Raw genomic sequence first — 17,867 nt, 5'->3', positions numbered from 1 at the left:
AATGATGTATCTCAAGGCGTTTCCTCTGGATACACATACCGAAAGCAGGGTTGAGCAGTGGCAGGACAGTCACCCTAGGTGGCTTTTCTGCAGTCCTTAGGCAAGTTTTTGTTGTTTCTGAGACAGGGCCTCGCTTGCTTACCTAAGCTGGAGTGTGCAGTGGTGTGATCTCAGCTCACTTTAACCTCCGCTTCCCTGGCTCAATATCCTCCCACCTCAGCCTCTCAAGGAGCTGGCAATACAGGCACATGCCGAGCTAATTTTTCTATTTTTTTTTTGTAGAGACAGGGTTTCACTATGTTGCCCAGACTAGTCTCGAATTCCTGGGCTCAAGCGATTCTCCCGCAAGTGCTAGGATTACAGGTGTGAGCAACTGTGCCCGCTGGCAAGTCTTGCTAATACTTCGTTCCACTGGGTTACCTGCCTCTGTGCACTTGAGCTGCAGAAAGACCATCATAACACAGATGACAAGTGTGGCCACATACCATTTACTTCTCTGGGGCAGATATACCAGTTTCACCATCTTTTTTATTGGATACAGAGCCATAAATTCTCTGATGCCCATGTGAGTCCTTTTAAATACATATACACTCAGGTACATTCAGCAAAGGGCATCTTACGGGTGACATGGAGCAAAGTGCTGGGATGGCGATGCCTGGGTGGGGCAGAGAAGTGTGGCCAGGGAAGGCCCCCTGGGGGCTGGAGGTACAGGCACCACTTCAGAAACAAAAATAAAACCAAAAATTGCTCTCCACCCTTCTGCCTGTGCTTGGGGCTGGGGAAGCTACCCTCTCACGCTCAGGCCCATTATAGCCTAGCTGTGCAGGAAGGCAGGGCCTAAGGGCCAGTTATGGAGGTCGCCCACCAGTGGTGCCCACTAGACCCAAGCCTGCTGGCATCAGCCACAAAGCAAGGCTGGGTCACCTCAGGCCTCTGCCCTGGATACAAGACCCTTGACAGGGCAGAGCTGAAGCTGGCAAGCCCAAGGCCAAGCCCTCCCTTGGGCCATGCTGGCAGTGGCAGAGGAGGCTCGGCCTCATGGTGGGGAGCCTGCCTGATTGTCAGGGCAGCCTTGGGACTGGCTGAGGTCCCAAGGGGTTGGGGACGGAGTCGTTGCCTTAGCTGGCCCTGGTATTCTGATCTTTACCCAATCCTAAACCTTATCCTCAGGCAAGGGCTGCAGATGAACACACTTGTCCAGGAATACATACATACACACGATACACAGCAATATATACAGAAATGCAGGCCGGGCACAAGGCTGGGTGAGAAAGCATGGCCACTGGGGTAGAGAGAAGGGCCAGGCCCCCAGGGGAAGGAAGTTACACTCATCAGGGACTGACAGGCTGGGACAGGTCCCATGGGTTCGAGTTAACTTCTCTGGGCACTTGGGCCATACACCCACTCACCATCTCCTGTTTTTACCCCAAGTCCAACAGGAACTGGGACTTTGGCACCAATAGTCACTCTGGGAAGGCCTCCTTCTAGCGCCTTAGAGGGATTGGGGCCCAGGTGACTCCCCACCTGTGGCCCCAAAGATAAGAGACCAGGAGCAGGGAAATAGGCAGGACCCAAAGGCAAGGGATGGAGCCAAACCTTGGAGTAGCAGGCCTTGGGAAGGAGGCCTTTTTTTTTTGTTTTTCCCTTTTGAGGCAATTCCTGAGGGGCTGGCTCAGACTCTGTCACAGGACCAAGAAAACAGGAGCTGCCTTGATCCTTAGGTGGTCTCTCCTGGCTGGGGAAAGGCTGTGGTGCTGGGCAGGCCACCTACTCTTTATTCCCACACGGATGCATATAAGTGCATCTTCATTTCCTGCCGGTGCCGTGGGGAAGCAGCCTGGATAAAGCATGAAGTACTTAAGCCAAGTACACCAACCTCCCAGGTAGGCACTGGGGCCAGACTGGATGGCAGGGGGTGGTAGGAACATCAAGTGGCCACCCCCACTGGGCCTCTACACATACCTGGGGCCCCTGATGCAGGGCTGCTTGCTCTCAGATATTCCTTTCTTGCATCTTACTGGGTATGAAATGTGGAGGGATCCCCTTTGGGTGGGTAAAGATGGATGAAGTGCTTCTAGGGATAGCCAGGCCCTCTGTCCCTGTTCCCATCCTCAGCCCTAGCTGTATGGTCACCAAAAAAATCAATGCATAGAGCCTCCCAGCAAGCAAAAGCTCTCTACTCAGCAGCAGGGCTCATCCCCGAGGAGAGAACAAAAGAAGAGTATCAAGGGGCTGGTGGGGCAGGGGCTGCAAAGCTGCCAGTGCTTGGGCATGCATGAAGGCTAGGGGGCACAAGTCTGTCAGCCCCAGGGTGTGTGTGCAATGGGATACTCTCACCTCTCATTCTTGCTGCAAAGGATTGGGCCTGCTCACACACATCCTTCACACACACACCCAGAACAGGGTGGAGGACTGAGGGGCTTTCCTGGAAATAGCCAAACCCATGGGAAGTGGATGTCCCCCCAGGCAGAAGGGTATCTTGTTCACCCCTCTGCCTCTAGTGCTGGTGGTGCTCAGTACTGTTGCACTAATGAATGAATGAGTCAAACTACAACTAGCATCTGTCCTTTCAGCACCACCTTTCTCCCACCCTAGCTCACTACCCATACACCCCAACCTCCTTTCTAGGGCTAATGCCAGGCATTCTAGTGTGTACCACCCAGAGAGAAGTTGCCTAGAGCCTTGTATTCAGGGATGGAAGGTCCCTGGGGCAGAGAAAATCCCTCAGTTGGGCAGGCTCAAGCCAAGCAGGGCATCCCTTTGTGCTTTGTCCAGGAGACAGGGAAGGCAGCACCTCTGGTTCTCGGGTCAGAGGGAGCAGGAGCTACAGGGTGCAGTTGGCAAGGCAGGACCAAGAAATCCAAGGCAGCCAGGCCCTTAGTGGACCTCCACCTCCCTTCCAGGCCTCCGGAGGAGAGGAAAGAAAGCTGTGCTGCTTTTTCCTGACCCCTGAGGACAGGGTTGGTGCAGGGAGAAGCCAATGGAGCCAGCTGCTCTGGGGTAGGGGCAAGGGGTGCCACACACAGTCAAGGCTTTGTGCAGGACTGGGCAGGGAGTTGCCAGCATGACACCCTTGGTATTTTAGGCTTTCAAAGGGCAGGGACAGAACAAGCCACAGGAGGAAAAGTCAGCAATGATAGCAAGAGCTGGGACAGAGCTAGGGAGTGACGCCATGGGAGCTGGGTGTGCTGCTGCGCCTGTGGGGTCCCAGCTCTGGAGGACTCTTTACAAGGTAACCTAGGGCTGGGTCTTCATGTCTAAGCCAGGTTGTGTTAGGAAGTTGGGTCCCTGGGAAGGACTGGGTAACGAGGGGACCCCATCCCCAGCCAGGACCAGCAGCCTAATGGCTAGGGCTGGGAGCTGATCCTATCTAGGAGAGAAAGAAACCCTAAGATAGATCTAGTTTAGATGTTTGAAAGAACTTTCCAAATGAAAGTTGGCAGGACCCCCGGCCTCTGAGCCACTATGGGAGTTCTGAGAGGAGGAACTGGGGAGACCTCAGCCTTTGGAGCCTTGGTTCTGAGACCCAATCCTTCGGGGACTGCAAAGGCCAGTGAAAAGCGAATCCTGTGGCTTCTAAGCCAAGTGTCTCCAGCCCAGGTCCAGCACTTCCCCTAGGCAGAAGACCCCATGCAGCCCTCAGCCCACGGGGCCCACGGAGACCGAGGAAGGGGGAGTGAGTCTATTGAGGATGCTCTTCCTCTTCCTTGGCCCCACGGGTCTGGCTCCCTGCCAAGGCCACATCTTCAAGCAAGCTAATTAGACAAGAAGCAAAGCAAGCCATCCTCCTCCTGGCTTCCTCCACGGCCTCAGCACAGAGGGCGGCCCCGTGCCTCCCTCCCAGACAGCCTTGGTGACCTGAAGGCCATCGGGTTCCTGCCCAAGCACCTGGATTAGAAGGAAATTCCTTAAGGACAGGAACTACTTCTCACTGTGACAGGGCTGCCTGGGGCTGGGACCTTGACCCTCTGGAGGGTCCCTCAGGAATGAATGTAGGTATAGAAACGTGCGCCTTTCAGCTTTGAATTTAGCTCTGGTGTGCGGTGGGGTATGGGGTTTGGAGGAGGGGTCCTGTCTTATAGCAATAAATAAGTTTTCTCCCCCTGGCAATCCTCCACCTTGGAAGGGTGGTCTCATCCTGGGGAGAAGTTCTGGGTGACTGTTTCCTTTCCAAACCCACCCCCACTACCCCACTGTACTGCTGCCCCCAGCTTTTGGCTGACCACATGCCCAGGCCCCTAGGTCTGGCTGTGGTATCCCCAGGAAATGTGGATCCAGAGCCTAGGCAGGCTGTCTGAAGGGGTGCCCCCAGAAGGCTGCAGCAGGGTTGGGGAGAAGAGCCCTCCTTGCCAAGTCTGAGCTGCCTTGTGGAGCCCCCATTGGCCTGGGGCCCCAGATGCTCCTGACTAGGAGGCTGGGCCTCAGGAAGGAGAGGCCAGCCACAACAGCTGAGGAGCCACTGGGTGGTTATTGCAGATCCTCCAGGTGATGACACCAGGCGCTGGTGGTGACAGCTCCTCACTGGCTGTGCCAGAGGCTACTCCAGCCGGGGTAGGGTGGGGGTCGGAGGGTAGCTTCTGTCCAAGCCCCTGTACTGGGGAGGCAGTGCCCTGGGTCAGGCCTGTTGCTCTGCTGCTCCAGGAGGAGGACGGGAGACTTGTCAGTCCCCCTCCAGAAGCCAGGGATAACATTTGGCCTCCAAAGGACTAGTCCAAACCAGGGTACCTCTGAGGTCCAAAGGGAGTGCCCTGGTGTGGGGCTGGCAGGGGCCCTGCCGCCCCCTACCCGGGTTAGCAGCCGCCTTCCACCTTGATGTGCAGAATCTTAGAGAAGCCAGGCCTCCGTCGCAGAGCCTGTGGACCGAACCCTGGGTTAGTTCTCCCTCTGTACCAGGCAGGTGGGGCCCTCCTGCTACACTCACCCAGGTCACCAGCCCCAGTCTAGGGATGCCACTTGGGGTCTTGGACAGCCTCAGAGCTGACCCCTCACCTGGAGTTTTGTCACCATGTCCTCAAACAGCTTCTGGGCCTCAGGGCTGCTGGGCTCTTTGAAATAATCCGCAATCCCAATTTGGACCACAATGGACTTGAGGTTCCGGCAGATGCCTGAGAAAAGGTGAGCAAAGTAGGGGCGTGTTTGGCCTGGGCTGTGGAGCTGCCTCCTCTCCTCTCACTAATTAATGAAATCAGACAGTCAGGTGCCAGCTACCGGGAACACGACAGAGGAGGGCAGATCCATGCCACCTGGGGGCTGGCGACCGGATGCGGGGAGAGGTAGATGGGGCTGAGGCACAGGAGAGGCTGCAGTGGTTTCTGGGAGGATGAGTGGGCAGCCACCAGCTGTCCAAAGCCTCTAGGAACTTTCCTGACACAGGGGGCAGCTATACCATGGTCTGGACATTTGGGGATGAATGACAAGGAACAGAGTGGCTGAGGTGAGGCTCGTGGATCCAGGCTGAAGCACAAAGGAGGAGGAGATGGGGCAAATACTTGGGAACAGAGGGCTTAAGGGACTGGATATGGCGTGAAGTCGGGGGAGGTAGAGGAAGATCAGGCGACTGAGAAGGGCCTGGAGGTCATGATTCTGGAGGCTGAGCAGTTAGTTCTGGTGGTAAAGTCCAGGGCATCCCATCTGGCTGAAGGGGGAAGAAGGTCTTGGAAAGAGGGTCAAGGCACCTTGGTGCAGTTGGCATGGGGTCCTCTCAGGAGCCAAAGGGTCCTGGCTGGTGGTCTCCTTGGGCAGGAGCAGCCCACACTGGGTGCTAGGTCCTCAGTGCAGGTGGAGTAGTGACTGAGAGTGGAGTGGGTGGTTTGAGAAAGGTGTGGAAGCCAAGGAGGTATGATCTGGAGTCCAGGGAGAGAGGAGTCTTCACCCTGAGAACTGTCCTTGGGGGGCTTCCACATATCATCTCATTTAATCCTCTCACCCATCCTAGAAAGTCAGCTTAGAAGATGGGAATACAGGACTCAGAGAGGTATAGTAATTTGCCCAACATCACTCAGCTAATAAGTAGCAGAGCCAGACCTGGGACCTAGGTCAGTCAAGCTCTAGAACCAGTGCTCTTAACCTGTCCCCCTGCCTCTGCCCTTGGCTGGAGACCCTGATCCATCTGCCCCAGTGATAGGCTACCTGCTGACAGAGCCCCGTGGCAGGTGATAGTCGTACCCTGCCCCGCATTCCCCCATTGCTCACTGTTGAAGTGCAGTAGGGCCTTAGGGGTGACAGGAGTCGCCGTGAGCACCAGCATCTCCAGTCCCTTCAGGCCTTCCCGGCAGACCTCTGCTGCCACCTCCTGGGTGATCTCTGACACATGGTCAAGCTCCAGGACCTGCAGCCGCATGCAGTTTCTTGCTAGGAAGAGAAAGAAGAGGGATCCTGCTGACACACTCCCCGGTCACCCCTGCAGCCAGCACCCTGGCTACCACCCTGCCACCTGCCACCACCCAGGCTGCAGCCCCAAGCCCCTGTGGGATTTCACAGGGCAGCACTGCACCCATGCCTGCTTTCCACTACCCACCACCCCAGTCCAAGGAAAGACTCACCGAGTGATGCCAGGCCCTGCACCCCACAGCCGGCACCCCCGACCCCCAAGGCCCGCAGGTGGGGCCAACAGCGACCAATCATCTGCAGGCAGCGGTTACTGAAGCGCGTGGGCTGCTGGCTGGAGAATGGGAAGGGGGAGCCGTCAGGGAAGTCTCTGGATGCCTGAAACCCCAGCATGCTCCTCCTGTGGGACTCCTCCCTGATTCAGGCAAGCGTTTCTCCAACAACCCAGCTGGTCAAGTCAGAGAACCAGGATCATCCCTGACTCCTCTGCCCTCATCTCATCCACCAAGTCCTGCAGATTCTGATTCCCAAGCACTCTTTTTTTTTTTTTTTTTTTTTGAGACAGGGTCTCACTCTGTCACCCAGGCTGGAGTGCAGTGGTGCAATTTCGGCTCACTGCAACCTCTGCCTCCTGGGTTCAAGCAATTCTCCTGCCTCAGCCTCCTGAGTAGATGGGACTACAGGCATGTGCTACCATGCCCGGCTCATTTTTTTGTACTTTTAGTAGAGACAGGGTTTCACCATGTTGGCCAGGCTGGTCTCAAACTCCTGGCCTCAGGTGATCTGCTGCCTTGGCTTCCCAAAGTGCTGGGATTACAGGTGTGAGCCACTGCGCCCGGCCTTAAGTACTCTTGAACCCACAGTTCAGACCACCATTGGCATTCTCTGGGTTAGCACTAGTCTCCCTGCATCTCATCCTCTATACTGCAGATAGGGAGCCCCTCATTCCTACATCCACTCACTCCACCATTCAGCAAGTGGTTATCAAGTCAACAACAACTGAGCTAGGCCCTGGGGGTGCAGCGGTGACAACATAGACATGGTCCCTACCCTCAAAGAGTGGACAGTCTCTTTGGTGGCAGAAGTGGTGGGGGGCATAGAATATTACCAGTCTGATCTTAATCCCCTTCTTAAAATCTAAAATCCCACCAAATAGCTTCCAATACTTTCTAGATAAAATGCAAAAAAACTAAATTCCTTAGCAAGGCCCTTCCTGATTGCCCCAACTTTCCTTTCCATTCACACCAAATGCCATTTCCCTAAACACTTCATCCCCCAACATTTGCCCAGGCAACAAACATCTCTCTGGCATCTATTATGCATTTGGTACCAGGGATACAGAAATGGACATTCCTAGATTCTGCCTTGAAAACCACCCATCTAGTGGAGGAGATAGAAATATAAAGAAATTATTGCAAAGTAGGGCTGGGTGCAGTGGCTCATGCCTGTAATCCCAGCACTTTGGGAGGCCGAGGCAGGCAGATCACCTGAGGTCAGGAGTTCGAGATCAGCCTGGCCAACATGGTGAAAGCCCGTCTCTACTACAAATAGAAAAATTAGCTAGGCATGGTGGCCCATGCGTGTAGTCCCAGCTACTTGTGAGGCTGAGGTAGAAGGATCGCCTGAACCTGGGAGGTGGAGGTTGCAGTAAGCTGAGATTGCACCACTGCACTCCAGCCTGGGCAACAGAGCAAGACTCCGTCTCAAAAAAGAAAAAAAAAAAGAAATTATTGCAAAGTAGATGACAGAGGGGTCAGGGCAAAATGCAGTAGGGATTGAGGCAGGGAAGCAGTGACACGCTGTACCCAGGGTGTTACAGAAGGCACACTGGATGACTGGGAGGAGCTGTCACGTGAAGAGAGGCAAAATGTAGGGAGCAAAAGAGCCTGGTGTGTTAGAGGAACTCCAAACAGAGTGAGAAATGATTTTGTAACCTGGATTCTCCAATGACCAGCTCTTTCATACACTGACCTCCCTGAACCACCTTTCATATGTCAAACAAAGCTGGTGGTTTTTAGCTGGTGTTTACGGAACAATTACCGTGGACCCTGCAGGCTTTGTGTACCTAATCTCATTTGGGCGAGCAACAGCCCTAATAAGGTCCATAGTTCCTAATACCACCTTTACTTTGCAGTTTGAGAAACTAAGACATGATTGAGATTGCCAAGGTGGCACTGCCAGTAAGCCAGGACATGATCCGAGGTCTGATTTTATTTATTTATTTATTTATTTATTTATTTGACAGAGTTTCCGTCTTGTTGCCCAGGCTGGAGTGCAATGGCACGATCTCGGCTCACCGCAACCTCTGCCTCCCAGGTTCAAGCGATTCTCCTGCCTTAGCCTCCCAAGTAGCTGGGATTACAGGCGTGCACCACCACGCTCGGCTAATTTTGTATTTTTAGTAGAGACAGGGTGTCTCCATGTTGGTCAGGCTGGTCTCGAACTCCAGACCTCAGGTGATCCGCCCGACTCAGCCTGTCAAAGTACTGGGATTACAGGTGTGAGACACCGTGCTCGACCAACCAGGTCTGATTTTAAAGCCCCGCTCCTAATGCCTCAATGGACAGATTAATGTGTGTGAATCTGTCCTAATAGCTTGTGGAATGGGCTCAGATCTGCTCAGTCCTCAGCCCCAGACCAGGCCCAACCGTGTTCCCCCTCCCATCCCCCAAACCTGCCAGGGCTCACCAGGGGTGAAGTGGCGCCACTTGGAGGGAGACGATCTCTCTGCAGCCTGCGCCCAGGGCCCAAATGACCTCATGGCCCACAGGGTCTGTGGCACTCCTGTGAAAAGACAAAGCTGCTGGTCAGGCAGCAGGGTGGCTTATACTGGTAATCCCAACACTTTAGGAGGTCAAAGCCGAGGTTGGGGATCGCCTGAGCCCAGGAGTTCTAGACTAGCTTGGGCAATATGGCGAGACCCTGTCTCTATTTAAAAAAAAAAAAAAGAAAAAAGAAAATATACAAGACAAAGCTGGAGTTGCCCACTCTGGTGGCCTCTGCTCTTACCAAGGCTTCCTTCCCTTCAGCCATAGAGCTCTTGGATCCCTTTGCTTGAGAACCCTGGGGGAGGCTATGCAGCGCCTAGGGATCCCGTAGGACCCTGGGCCTAGAGGGAATAGGCCATGCTTCTAGTCGGTTGACCCACCTGTACGTGACAGCCTGCAGCGCACGGCAGTAGCAGCTGGCCAGCCAGAGCGAGCGGTCGGTGAGGATGTTTGGACAGTGGGAGATGCGCAGGATCAGTAGGTTCCCCCCAGCTGCCTTCAGCAGGGACTCCAGCCCAGCTTCCAGGCAGCCCCTGGGGATGACCAAGAGGTCAGAGAGCTGACCACCTCCTCCTCTGGGAAACAACCTTACTTAATTCCAGGTCTGTGGCCCAGCAGCGCCCCCCACCCACCCATCGCAGGCCTCACCGGGTGCTCCGGGCGTACTCCTCCTTGCTCTCCTTCTTTCCCCGCTGCCGGGGCTTCAAGTTCTGTAGCGTCAGAGAGTGGGCCTGGGTGCACCACTGAGCCAGCATTGCCAGGAACTGCGGGGGAGGGAAGGGTATTTGGAGATGAAGGGGTCTGAACTTGGTTGGCTGGAGGTGGAGAAGGCCCCATGAGAGCATTTCAGGGAAGCCAGCTTGGGGCTACGGTGTCGTAAGGGTTGCAAGGACCAGACCTCAAGGGGCCAGATTCTACCCAGGGGGAAAGGTGGGTTCACAGCAGGGCACAGAAGGCAGGCAGGGGCAGTTACCTTGGAGCAGACACGGGCATTCTCAAGCAGCACCCTTGTCCAGACTGCAGGGTGGCGGGCCACAAAGCGCCAGTCCCGGCAGACCTCGGCAGCATGCAGCAGTGTGCGCGTGTCCAGGTAGGTGAAGATGCAGAAGAGGGCAGCTCGCATCTTCAGGATCTCCGGGCTGATGACCTCATTGGAGCGTGAGGGGCTGCCCCTCTCTGCTCGCCGACCCCGCCCACTGCCTCCCTCGGGGCGGGCTGCAGAATACCACGGGTTCAAAAGTGAGTGTGGAGGGTCAAGGCTGGTGTGGGGATGTGTGTGGGGAGCTGGGGCAGGGTAGGAGCTGCAGAGGAATGGGCATGCTGTGGTACCAGGGCCTAGGGAAGAAGGAAAAGGGGCCTCTGCATCCCTGTCCTTTGCGGTACCCCATCTCCAGTTTTGCAAATTACAAAAAGGCATTCCTTGTGTAAACTTCCTTTTTAAGGTTATATATCATTCAAACTCACCCCCTACAAGAGGCAACACATCAGATTTGGAGAGTGAAAGAGGTTGGGGGTGGGTGGTGCTGGAGTATAAACCAGGCCTCTGGAAACAGAAGGCAGGCATGGGGCTGCCCAGAAGATGGGGTGTGGCTACACCCCTGACCCTAGCCCTCTCACCTCCCAAACCACCCACATATGTGCGGTGCCTTCTGTGAATATGGTGGGGGGCCTCTCCCCCACTGCACCAGGGGCGTCAGAGTTTGGAGGCAATACTCAACTGCTCTCCTGTAAATGTTGATGAGCCCACCATGTGACTGGACCCCCTGCCCCCCAGATGTGGCATCCTTGTGCAACAGACAATCTGAGCATACTTGTGCCACTGCAGCCCTGCCCTGTCACAAGAGTTCCTGCCCCAGGCTTGAAGGGTGCTATGTAGGAGGGGTGGGCAAGTCTGGGGAAAGGGGAGGGGGGTGCAGGAGCCCAGGAGGTTCACTGCCTCAGACCTGTGAACCCCAGCCCACTCTTCCGGGACCCACCTGAGAGCCGGCAGCTGCTCAGTGGCCCAGCCATAGCAGGCCCGGGGCGGGGCGCATCCAACGGGCCCTCAGCCTCTGACTCAGTGGTTCGGGAGCCGACGTCGGAGACATCACCCTCTTCCCCCTCAGTGCTGTGTCGGCGGGGTCTGCGCTGCCAGTTCTGGATGGCCTGGCGCCGCAGGCCTGAGCTGCGAGGGGGCTGGGACCGCTCTGAGCCCCCGTTGGCAGCCTGGGCCCGTGTGCCCAAGCCCCCAGGGCAACTGTCCTCAGGGGCCCCCTCCTCTGGCCTGGGCAGCTCCAGACTGTCACTGTCATAGCAGCCTGAGCTCTGGGATGCGGCTGGCACACGGCTGGAGGCCCTGGGGCAGGGTGGACCACACAGTAAGGGGTGACAGGCACCAGGCCTGCCCAAACTCCCCATCCTGCCCCTACCATCAGCCTAGGGCAACCCACCCGCCCTGCTTTCCAAAAGCCTCCTCTGGGTGTGGAAAGGCAGACACACGTGACCCAGGGAGGGTAGGGGCAGGAGGATGACACAAGCCCCAGACAGGCCAGCGGATCTTTCCAGGGTGAGGGTGGGCTGCATGGGGTGGGCTGGGCCCGAGGCTTACCCTGTGCTGGGAGAGGAGCCATGCCGTGACACTGCATATGTGTTAGGCACGGCCGGGCCCACGTGGTGTTCTCGCTGTGGGCCCCCAGAGCAGGAGGTAAAGGAGAGGGGCGGAGGAGGCAAGAGGATGAGCAGGAATAGCAGGGGAAACAGGGCAAAAGATGGAGAGGAGATGGGGGAGAGGAGAGAGAAGGGAAAATAGTTGGGAAAGATGGACAAATGGACAGACAGACAGCCCAGAGAGGCAGGCTCACCAGCCCCTCCCCACACCCACCCAACACCCTGGACCCCAGCTTGTGGCTCCTGGACTCTCATTTGCAGGGATGGGCAGAGATAGCCCCTGAGGGCTGGGGCCACTGAATTATATCTCACTACAGCCTCGGGGGCTGGCACTGGCACTCCTGCCCAATCAGAGGGGCTCCCCTGTTCCTGGCATCTGCTCGTGGGGGAAAAGCCAAAGAAGGGTCAAATGGGGCATCATGGGGAGATGTCCAGCCACGTGAAAGGTGAGGTTGTTGGGGCCAGGTGTGCAGGTAGAGGAGGGAAGGCAGGTAGGCACTCACCATTCTGCCTGGGCCCCGGGCATTGGGGCCAGCACCACCGCCCCCACCTCCACGGCCCAGGCTGGCGCTGGGCGTGCTGCCACAGCTGCTGCTGATGACCTGCAGCTGCCGCTCGGCACGGTCAGCCCGCTCAAGGAGCTCCTCAATGAACTGCTGCAGCCGCAGCTTGGCGCTGGCCTCCCGCGCCGCCGTCTCCTTCAGGAACTGGTCGATCTGCACCACCTCCCTGGGCCCAGAACAGTCTCTTACCCCAGAGCCTCAGCCTGCCTGCCCACCCACCCTCTGGAGGAGAGCCTGGCCAGTGCGGGGAGACACCAGCACAGCTGCCTGCGGTGTCTGCTTATGGTCACATGGGTTCCTGCAGAACAGGCCTAGCACATGGCCCCGCACGATGACACATACAGAAATGCATGCATGCACTCCAAGCCACAGACTCACACCCCACCCACCCGGCCTCAGACCCTGCTCTCCACAGAAATACTACACACCCTGCTCTCCACAGAAATAATCAGGCATACTCAGTCCCACACAACCCCAGGCACACATACATCCCCACACACGTACCCCATGTACATCCATATGCCATAATCAGACACATCTCTCTCATACAGAAACACAGACATGTTCAGTCACATGTGCATGTCCTTCAATACCCAGCATCCCAACACAACACTCCTAGGCACACACTTAGAGCCACCAGCCATGTCACATATCCCCACACAGAGCCCATTACACAGCCCCAGGCACAGCCCCACATATTCATGTTCATGTAGTCACATCATGTTCCAGCTTGGGCATGTGCTCACGTGTGAGACACGCAAAGAACCATGGAGACACAGTACCACCGACACAGTCAAACATACTTGCAGGAACCTTCAAAAATACACACTAAGTCACATCAACCCACAGAGGAATACACTCAAATGCGGAAGCATACTGATAGTTTGCACCAACTTGTAGGAGCTGCGTGAACACATGGCACACTTAGAATCACGTGCGTACTTCCTCCCAAATGCATTCCCGGTTGTTTGTGCATCCATTCAACATTTATTGAACACCTTCTAGGTGCCAGGCACTGTTCTAGGTATTGGGGAAATAGCAGTGAACAACTCCTGCCTTTATGGAGCTTATATCACAATGGGGACACATAAATAACATCTATATACAAATGCTCCTTGGCTTACAATGGGGATACATCCCCCTCAACCCATTGTAAGTTGAAAATATCATCAGTCAAAAATGCATTTAATGCACTTAACCTACTGAACATCAGTGCTTAGCCTGGCTTGCCTTAAATGTGCTCAGAGCACTTATATTAACCTATAGTTGGACAAAGTCACTGAACACAAAGTCTATTTTATAAAAAAAAGTGTTGATCTCATGTAATTTATTGAATACTGTACTGAAAAAAACAGTATGGTTGTACATACTGTTTTTCATTTTCATACAGTACAGTTTCTACTGACTGCATGATGCTTTTGTAGCATCGGAAAATCAAAAAATTGTGTCAAGCCATTGTAAGTCAGGGGCCATCTGTAGTTCATAATCCCACATTTAAAGACCAGAGAAATGAAGAAGATTGAGACAGATAGAAGGAAATCCCAAGAGTGTCCCGGAAGCCAAGTGAAGAAGGCATGTCAGGGATCAGCTATGTCAAATGCCACCAATGGGCCAAGTAAGACGATGGCTAGGCCTTAGCAACAGGAAGGTCGCTGGTGACATGGGGACCCTGGTAGAGGTGGAAACCCGATCAGCCTGGGTTCAAGAAAGAAAGTGAGGAAAGAAATTGGAGACAAGAATTATAAACAAATACAAGGAGTTTTCTGTAAGGAGGAGAGAAAAGGGGCAGTAGCTTAAGGGGAAGAGGGTTATGGCAGATGGGAGAAATTACATGTCTGTATGCTTTTAGAAATATGCAGAAACAGAAAATCTGATGATGGAAAAGGGAGAGGGGAGAGTTGAGCTGTATCTTTGGGTAGGCAAAAGAGAAGAGGATCTGGTGCCAAAATGCAGGGGTTGGCTTGTCTAGGACAGAGAACGAGAAAGGCAGACTTCACAAAGAGGCACAGGGTCACAGTGCCATGTCCTCACAGTACCAAACACACATCATCATGACACTCTTGGCCCCGCATGCATGCTCCTGGCCACAGATCCTCTATTACAAAGCCATGGCCACATACACACACACTCAGGCACGCCCACGGTGGTGGTGGTGGTGGTGGCACAGTGACCCGCACAGGCACAACCACCCACAGGGCCCCATGGGTCTACTCACTGCTGCTTCCGGCTCAGCTCCTGTTCCTTGTGCACCAGGTCCTGCTTGAGTGAGGCCAGCAGCTCTACGCTCACGTCTACCTGGCGGGAGAGCTCAGACGCGCGCTCCTCCAGTTCCTCCTTCTCGCGCCCGAGCCTCGCACTCTCCTGCCGCGCAGTCTCCAGTTCGGCCGCCTTGCGCTCCAGCTCGGCCTGCAGCCGGCCCACCTGGCCCGCTATCTTCTGCTCCACCTCCTCGCTCAGCCGCTCCAGCCGCCGGTCCACCTCCAGCTTCTCCAGCGCGCGGATCTTGAGGCGCGCCAGGCCTTCTTCGTAGGCCACATCAGCGGGTGAGGGGGACGCGGGCGAAGCGGAGGCAGGCCCGGGGCAAGGGCCGGGGCCGGGCCCAGGCGGCGGCGTCGAGCACGCCGAGGACGCCACGGACTTGCGGGCGAACAGCTCCCCCAGCGGGATCTCGATCTCGCGCAGCGCATAGCGCGCTGCGGCGGCGGGCACGAGGCCCGGCTCAGCCAACTCCTCACAAGGCAGGCTAGCGGGCACCAGGTCGCCGGGGAAGTGGGCGAGGGGCGCGTGGTGATGGTGGTGGTGAAGCAGGTGCGGCGCCGCGGGCGACGGCCCGGCCGCCTGCTCCTTGCCTTGGAAGGACGTGCTCTCGAAGACCTCTCGCCGGGCGCCGGGCACGGCCAGCAGGGCGGCGGGCTCGGGAGCTAGCGGGAAGCCCGAGGCGGCCGCCGCGGCAGCCGCGGCGGCGGCGGCGCCGTCGCAGATGCTGTTAGTCTTGGAGAGGATGTAGAGCGTCTCGTAGGTGTGGCTGTACTCCAGGTGCGCGCGCAGCGACGACAGGCTCCGGAAGCGCTTGTGCTCCCCGCAGCGGGGGCAGCGGTACGGCAGGTCCAGCGAGGCCATGGCCCCGCCGCCCCCGCGGCACGCGGGCTCCACCGCGGCCGCCCCGCCGGTCAGCCCGGCGCGCTCATGGGGGACTGCGGGCGAGGCCCCCTGCGGGGTCAGGAAGGCTCAGGGCGCCCGCGGCCTGGGGCGAGGAGGCTGGAAGAGACGCGATGAGTCTTAGGAAGAGGGTATCGCTGCTCCCACCCCGGCTCCCAGCCCGGAGCCCGCATCCCCCAGCCATGAGGAAATCAGCATTGAGGGGCAATGGGAGACCTCCCAGAGGAGGCTGGCCTGCTCTGGCACCTGTGCGAGGGCCTGTATATGTGCAAGAGACAGCGAGAGAATGAGATAATCTGTTTTTAAAGGGGCAGGCGCGTGATCACTTTTATTTATAATGGTTCCAACCTGGAAACGACCCAAGTGCCCAGCAATGGTAGAACGGTTAAACTGTAGCATATTCATGATGGAATCTACCCAGCAATAAGAAAAGAAACTATTGGTACACAGTGACATGGATGAGTCCATCCAATATTATGTTGCATGAAAGAAGCCAGACCAAAGAGTGCATGCTGTAGAATTCCAGAGAGATGGAGTTCAAGAACAGACACAATTGATGATGAAGTCGGCATAGAGGTCCCCAGCTGGGGGCTACATGGACTGGGAAGGGGCAGGAGGCAGCTTTATGTGATGCGGAGAATGTTCTCTATCTGCTCTGAGTGGTGGTTATACAGTTGTGTACATATTTAAATAATCATCAAGCTGTATACTTAAAATGAGTGTAAAAATCCTTGGAAAGAACATGTATGCTTATTTTCATTTTTTGCAGACTGCACCCCCACACAGGCTGGAACTATTGGTACCATGTTGCAGTGACCAAGACATCACTCTACGTAATGATATCACATGTGTCACTGTTTGTTCTGTCCCGACTTCTGCACCATATCCTCCTATCCCTACTACTACAGGCCCTTAGGTCTTTTTCTCAGACCTAGAAAAGGTGAGGAAGGCTTCCAGTAAGTGTCCCTGACCCGCCTTTACCCCAAGGGCTTTATTATCCATCCTCCCCACACCCCTTTTGGCACAAGGTCCTTCCATCCCCCCACCAATTCTGGCATCCCAACCCTGCTCACCGTCAACTCCTGCTGCCCCTCCATCTCTGGCTTCCTGTCACTCTTCTCCTACCTTGTGGGGTCTCCATCCCATTCCTCACTGCCATCCTCTTCCTAATTGCCTGCAATTGGGCTTCCACTGCCCTGTGATCAAGGTCACAGACCACCTGCTGATCAGACAAGCCAGTTGTCATCAAGGGTCTTCACCTACTTGGTCCCATGGCTGATACTGTTGACCCCTCCATCTTCACAGGCTGCCATGAGCTTTCCTGTCTGGATTTTCCCCTGGGTTCTGCAACTTCCTGTTCTTGCTGCCTTCCTAAACGTCCTCATTTCCTGAGGTCTGCCTCTGGAGCCCTCCATCTCTATCCTCCCCCTAGGAAGGCAGTCGGCTTCCCTCACACAGGTTTACTCGCACCTGTAAGCTCTACTTCTCCATCCTGACCTGCCGCATAGTTGTGTTGCCTTGTGGCATTTCCACAGGATGTATGGGTGGATGTCTGTTCCTTTTGCCAGCCCAGCATCCAGTCCTCCTCCTGGTAATAGCACCCTGCTTTGACCATAGGGAGCCATCCTTCCCCACTTTCTCAGTCCACATGGTCTTGGGGATGTGACATAGGCCTGGCAAATCAGTCGTGGGGTAAACACAGAGCACCAAAGTTGAGCCAGTGAGCCCCAGGACTCTTCTGGAATGACTGGGGGAAAGCATTGTCTTTGGGATCAGGTTTCTAAGCTGATGGAGAAGGCCAGAGCTGCTGGTGCCATCCTTTCTCCTTTTGGGAGGAGACACCTGGGAATGAAGCCAACCCAGAGAAGCAAAACTTAGATGGAGAAAGACATTCCTCACAGACACTGTTTGAGAGCCTGGCCTGTTCAGTTACACAAGCCAATCAATTCTGCACCCCCCCACTTCTTTTTTTTTTTTTGAGATGGAGTCTCACTCTTTCACCCGGGCTGGAGTGCAGTGGTGCAGTCTCGGCTCACTACAACCTCCCCTTCCAAAGTTCAAGCAATTCTCCTGCCTTAGCCTCCCGAGTAGCTGGGAGTACAGGCATGTGCCACCATGCCCAGCTAATTGTTGTATTTTTAGTAGAGACAGGATTTCACCATGGTGGCCAGGCTAGTCTTGAACTCCTGACCTCAAGTGATCCACCTGCCTCGGCCTTCGAAAGTGTTGGGATTATAGGTGTGAGCCACTGCACCTAGCCCCTATTTCCCTTTTTTGCTTAAGCTAGTTACAGTTGGGTCTGTGTTACTTGCACCCAGAAAATATCCTAACCAAGAAATTAGAATCAGAGATGCAAATTTTTAATAGACCCACAAAAGAAATTAGCTGAACTAAGGAGGGGGGC

General features: G+C 55.5%; 1 protein-coding gene across 7 annotated transcripts in view; it reads right to left on the bottom strand.

The window, feature by feature from the left end:
- Positions 1-508: 508 nt before the first annotated feature.
- Positions 509-17,867, bottom strand: part of FBXO41 (F-box protein 41) — a 29,802-nt gene continuing 12,443 nt past the window's right edge. For 2 of the 7 annotated variants that reach the window (XM_058428298.1, XM_058428297.1), the window contains 13 exons: positions 16,589-16,685; positions 14,520-15,562; positions 12,245-12,470; positions 11,683-11,756; positions 11,072-11,430; positions 10,069-10,310; positions 9,744-9,859; positions 9,476-9,628; positions 9,016-9,111; positions 6,543-6,661; positions 6,193-6,351; positions 4,990-5,105; positions 3,066-4,853 (listed from right to left, as the gene is read on the bottom strand). In XM_058428298.1, the coding sequence (XP_058284281.1) occupies positions 4,791-4,853; positions 4,990-5,105; positions 6,193-6,351; positions 6,543-6,661; positions 9,016-9,111; positions 9,476-9,628; positions 9,744-9,859; positions 10,069-10,310; positions 11,072-11,430; positions 11,683-11,756; positions 12,245-12,470; positions 14,520-15,424 (2,628 nt within the window). In that variant the 5' untranslated portion in view covers positions 15,425-15,562; positions 16,589-16,685 and the 3' untranslated portion in view covers positions 3,066-4,790. The other 5 variants (XM_032176873.2, XM_032176870.2, XM_058428299.1 and 2 more) reach the window with 5 other exon arrangements.

This window comes from Hylobates moloch, unplaced genomic scaffold (genome assembly GCF_009828535.3).
Source record: "Hylobates moloch isolate HMO894 unplaced genomic scaffold, HMol_V3 SCAFFOLD_15, whole genome shotgun sequence".
NCBI classification, from domain to species: domain Eukaryota; kingdom Metazoa; phylum Chordata; class Mammalia; order Primates; family Hylobatidae; genus Hylobates; species Hylobates moloch.
This window is presented reverse-complemented; position numbering and strand designations above follow the sequence as displayed.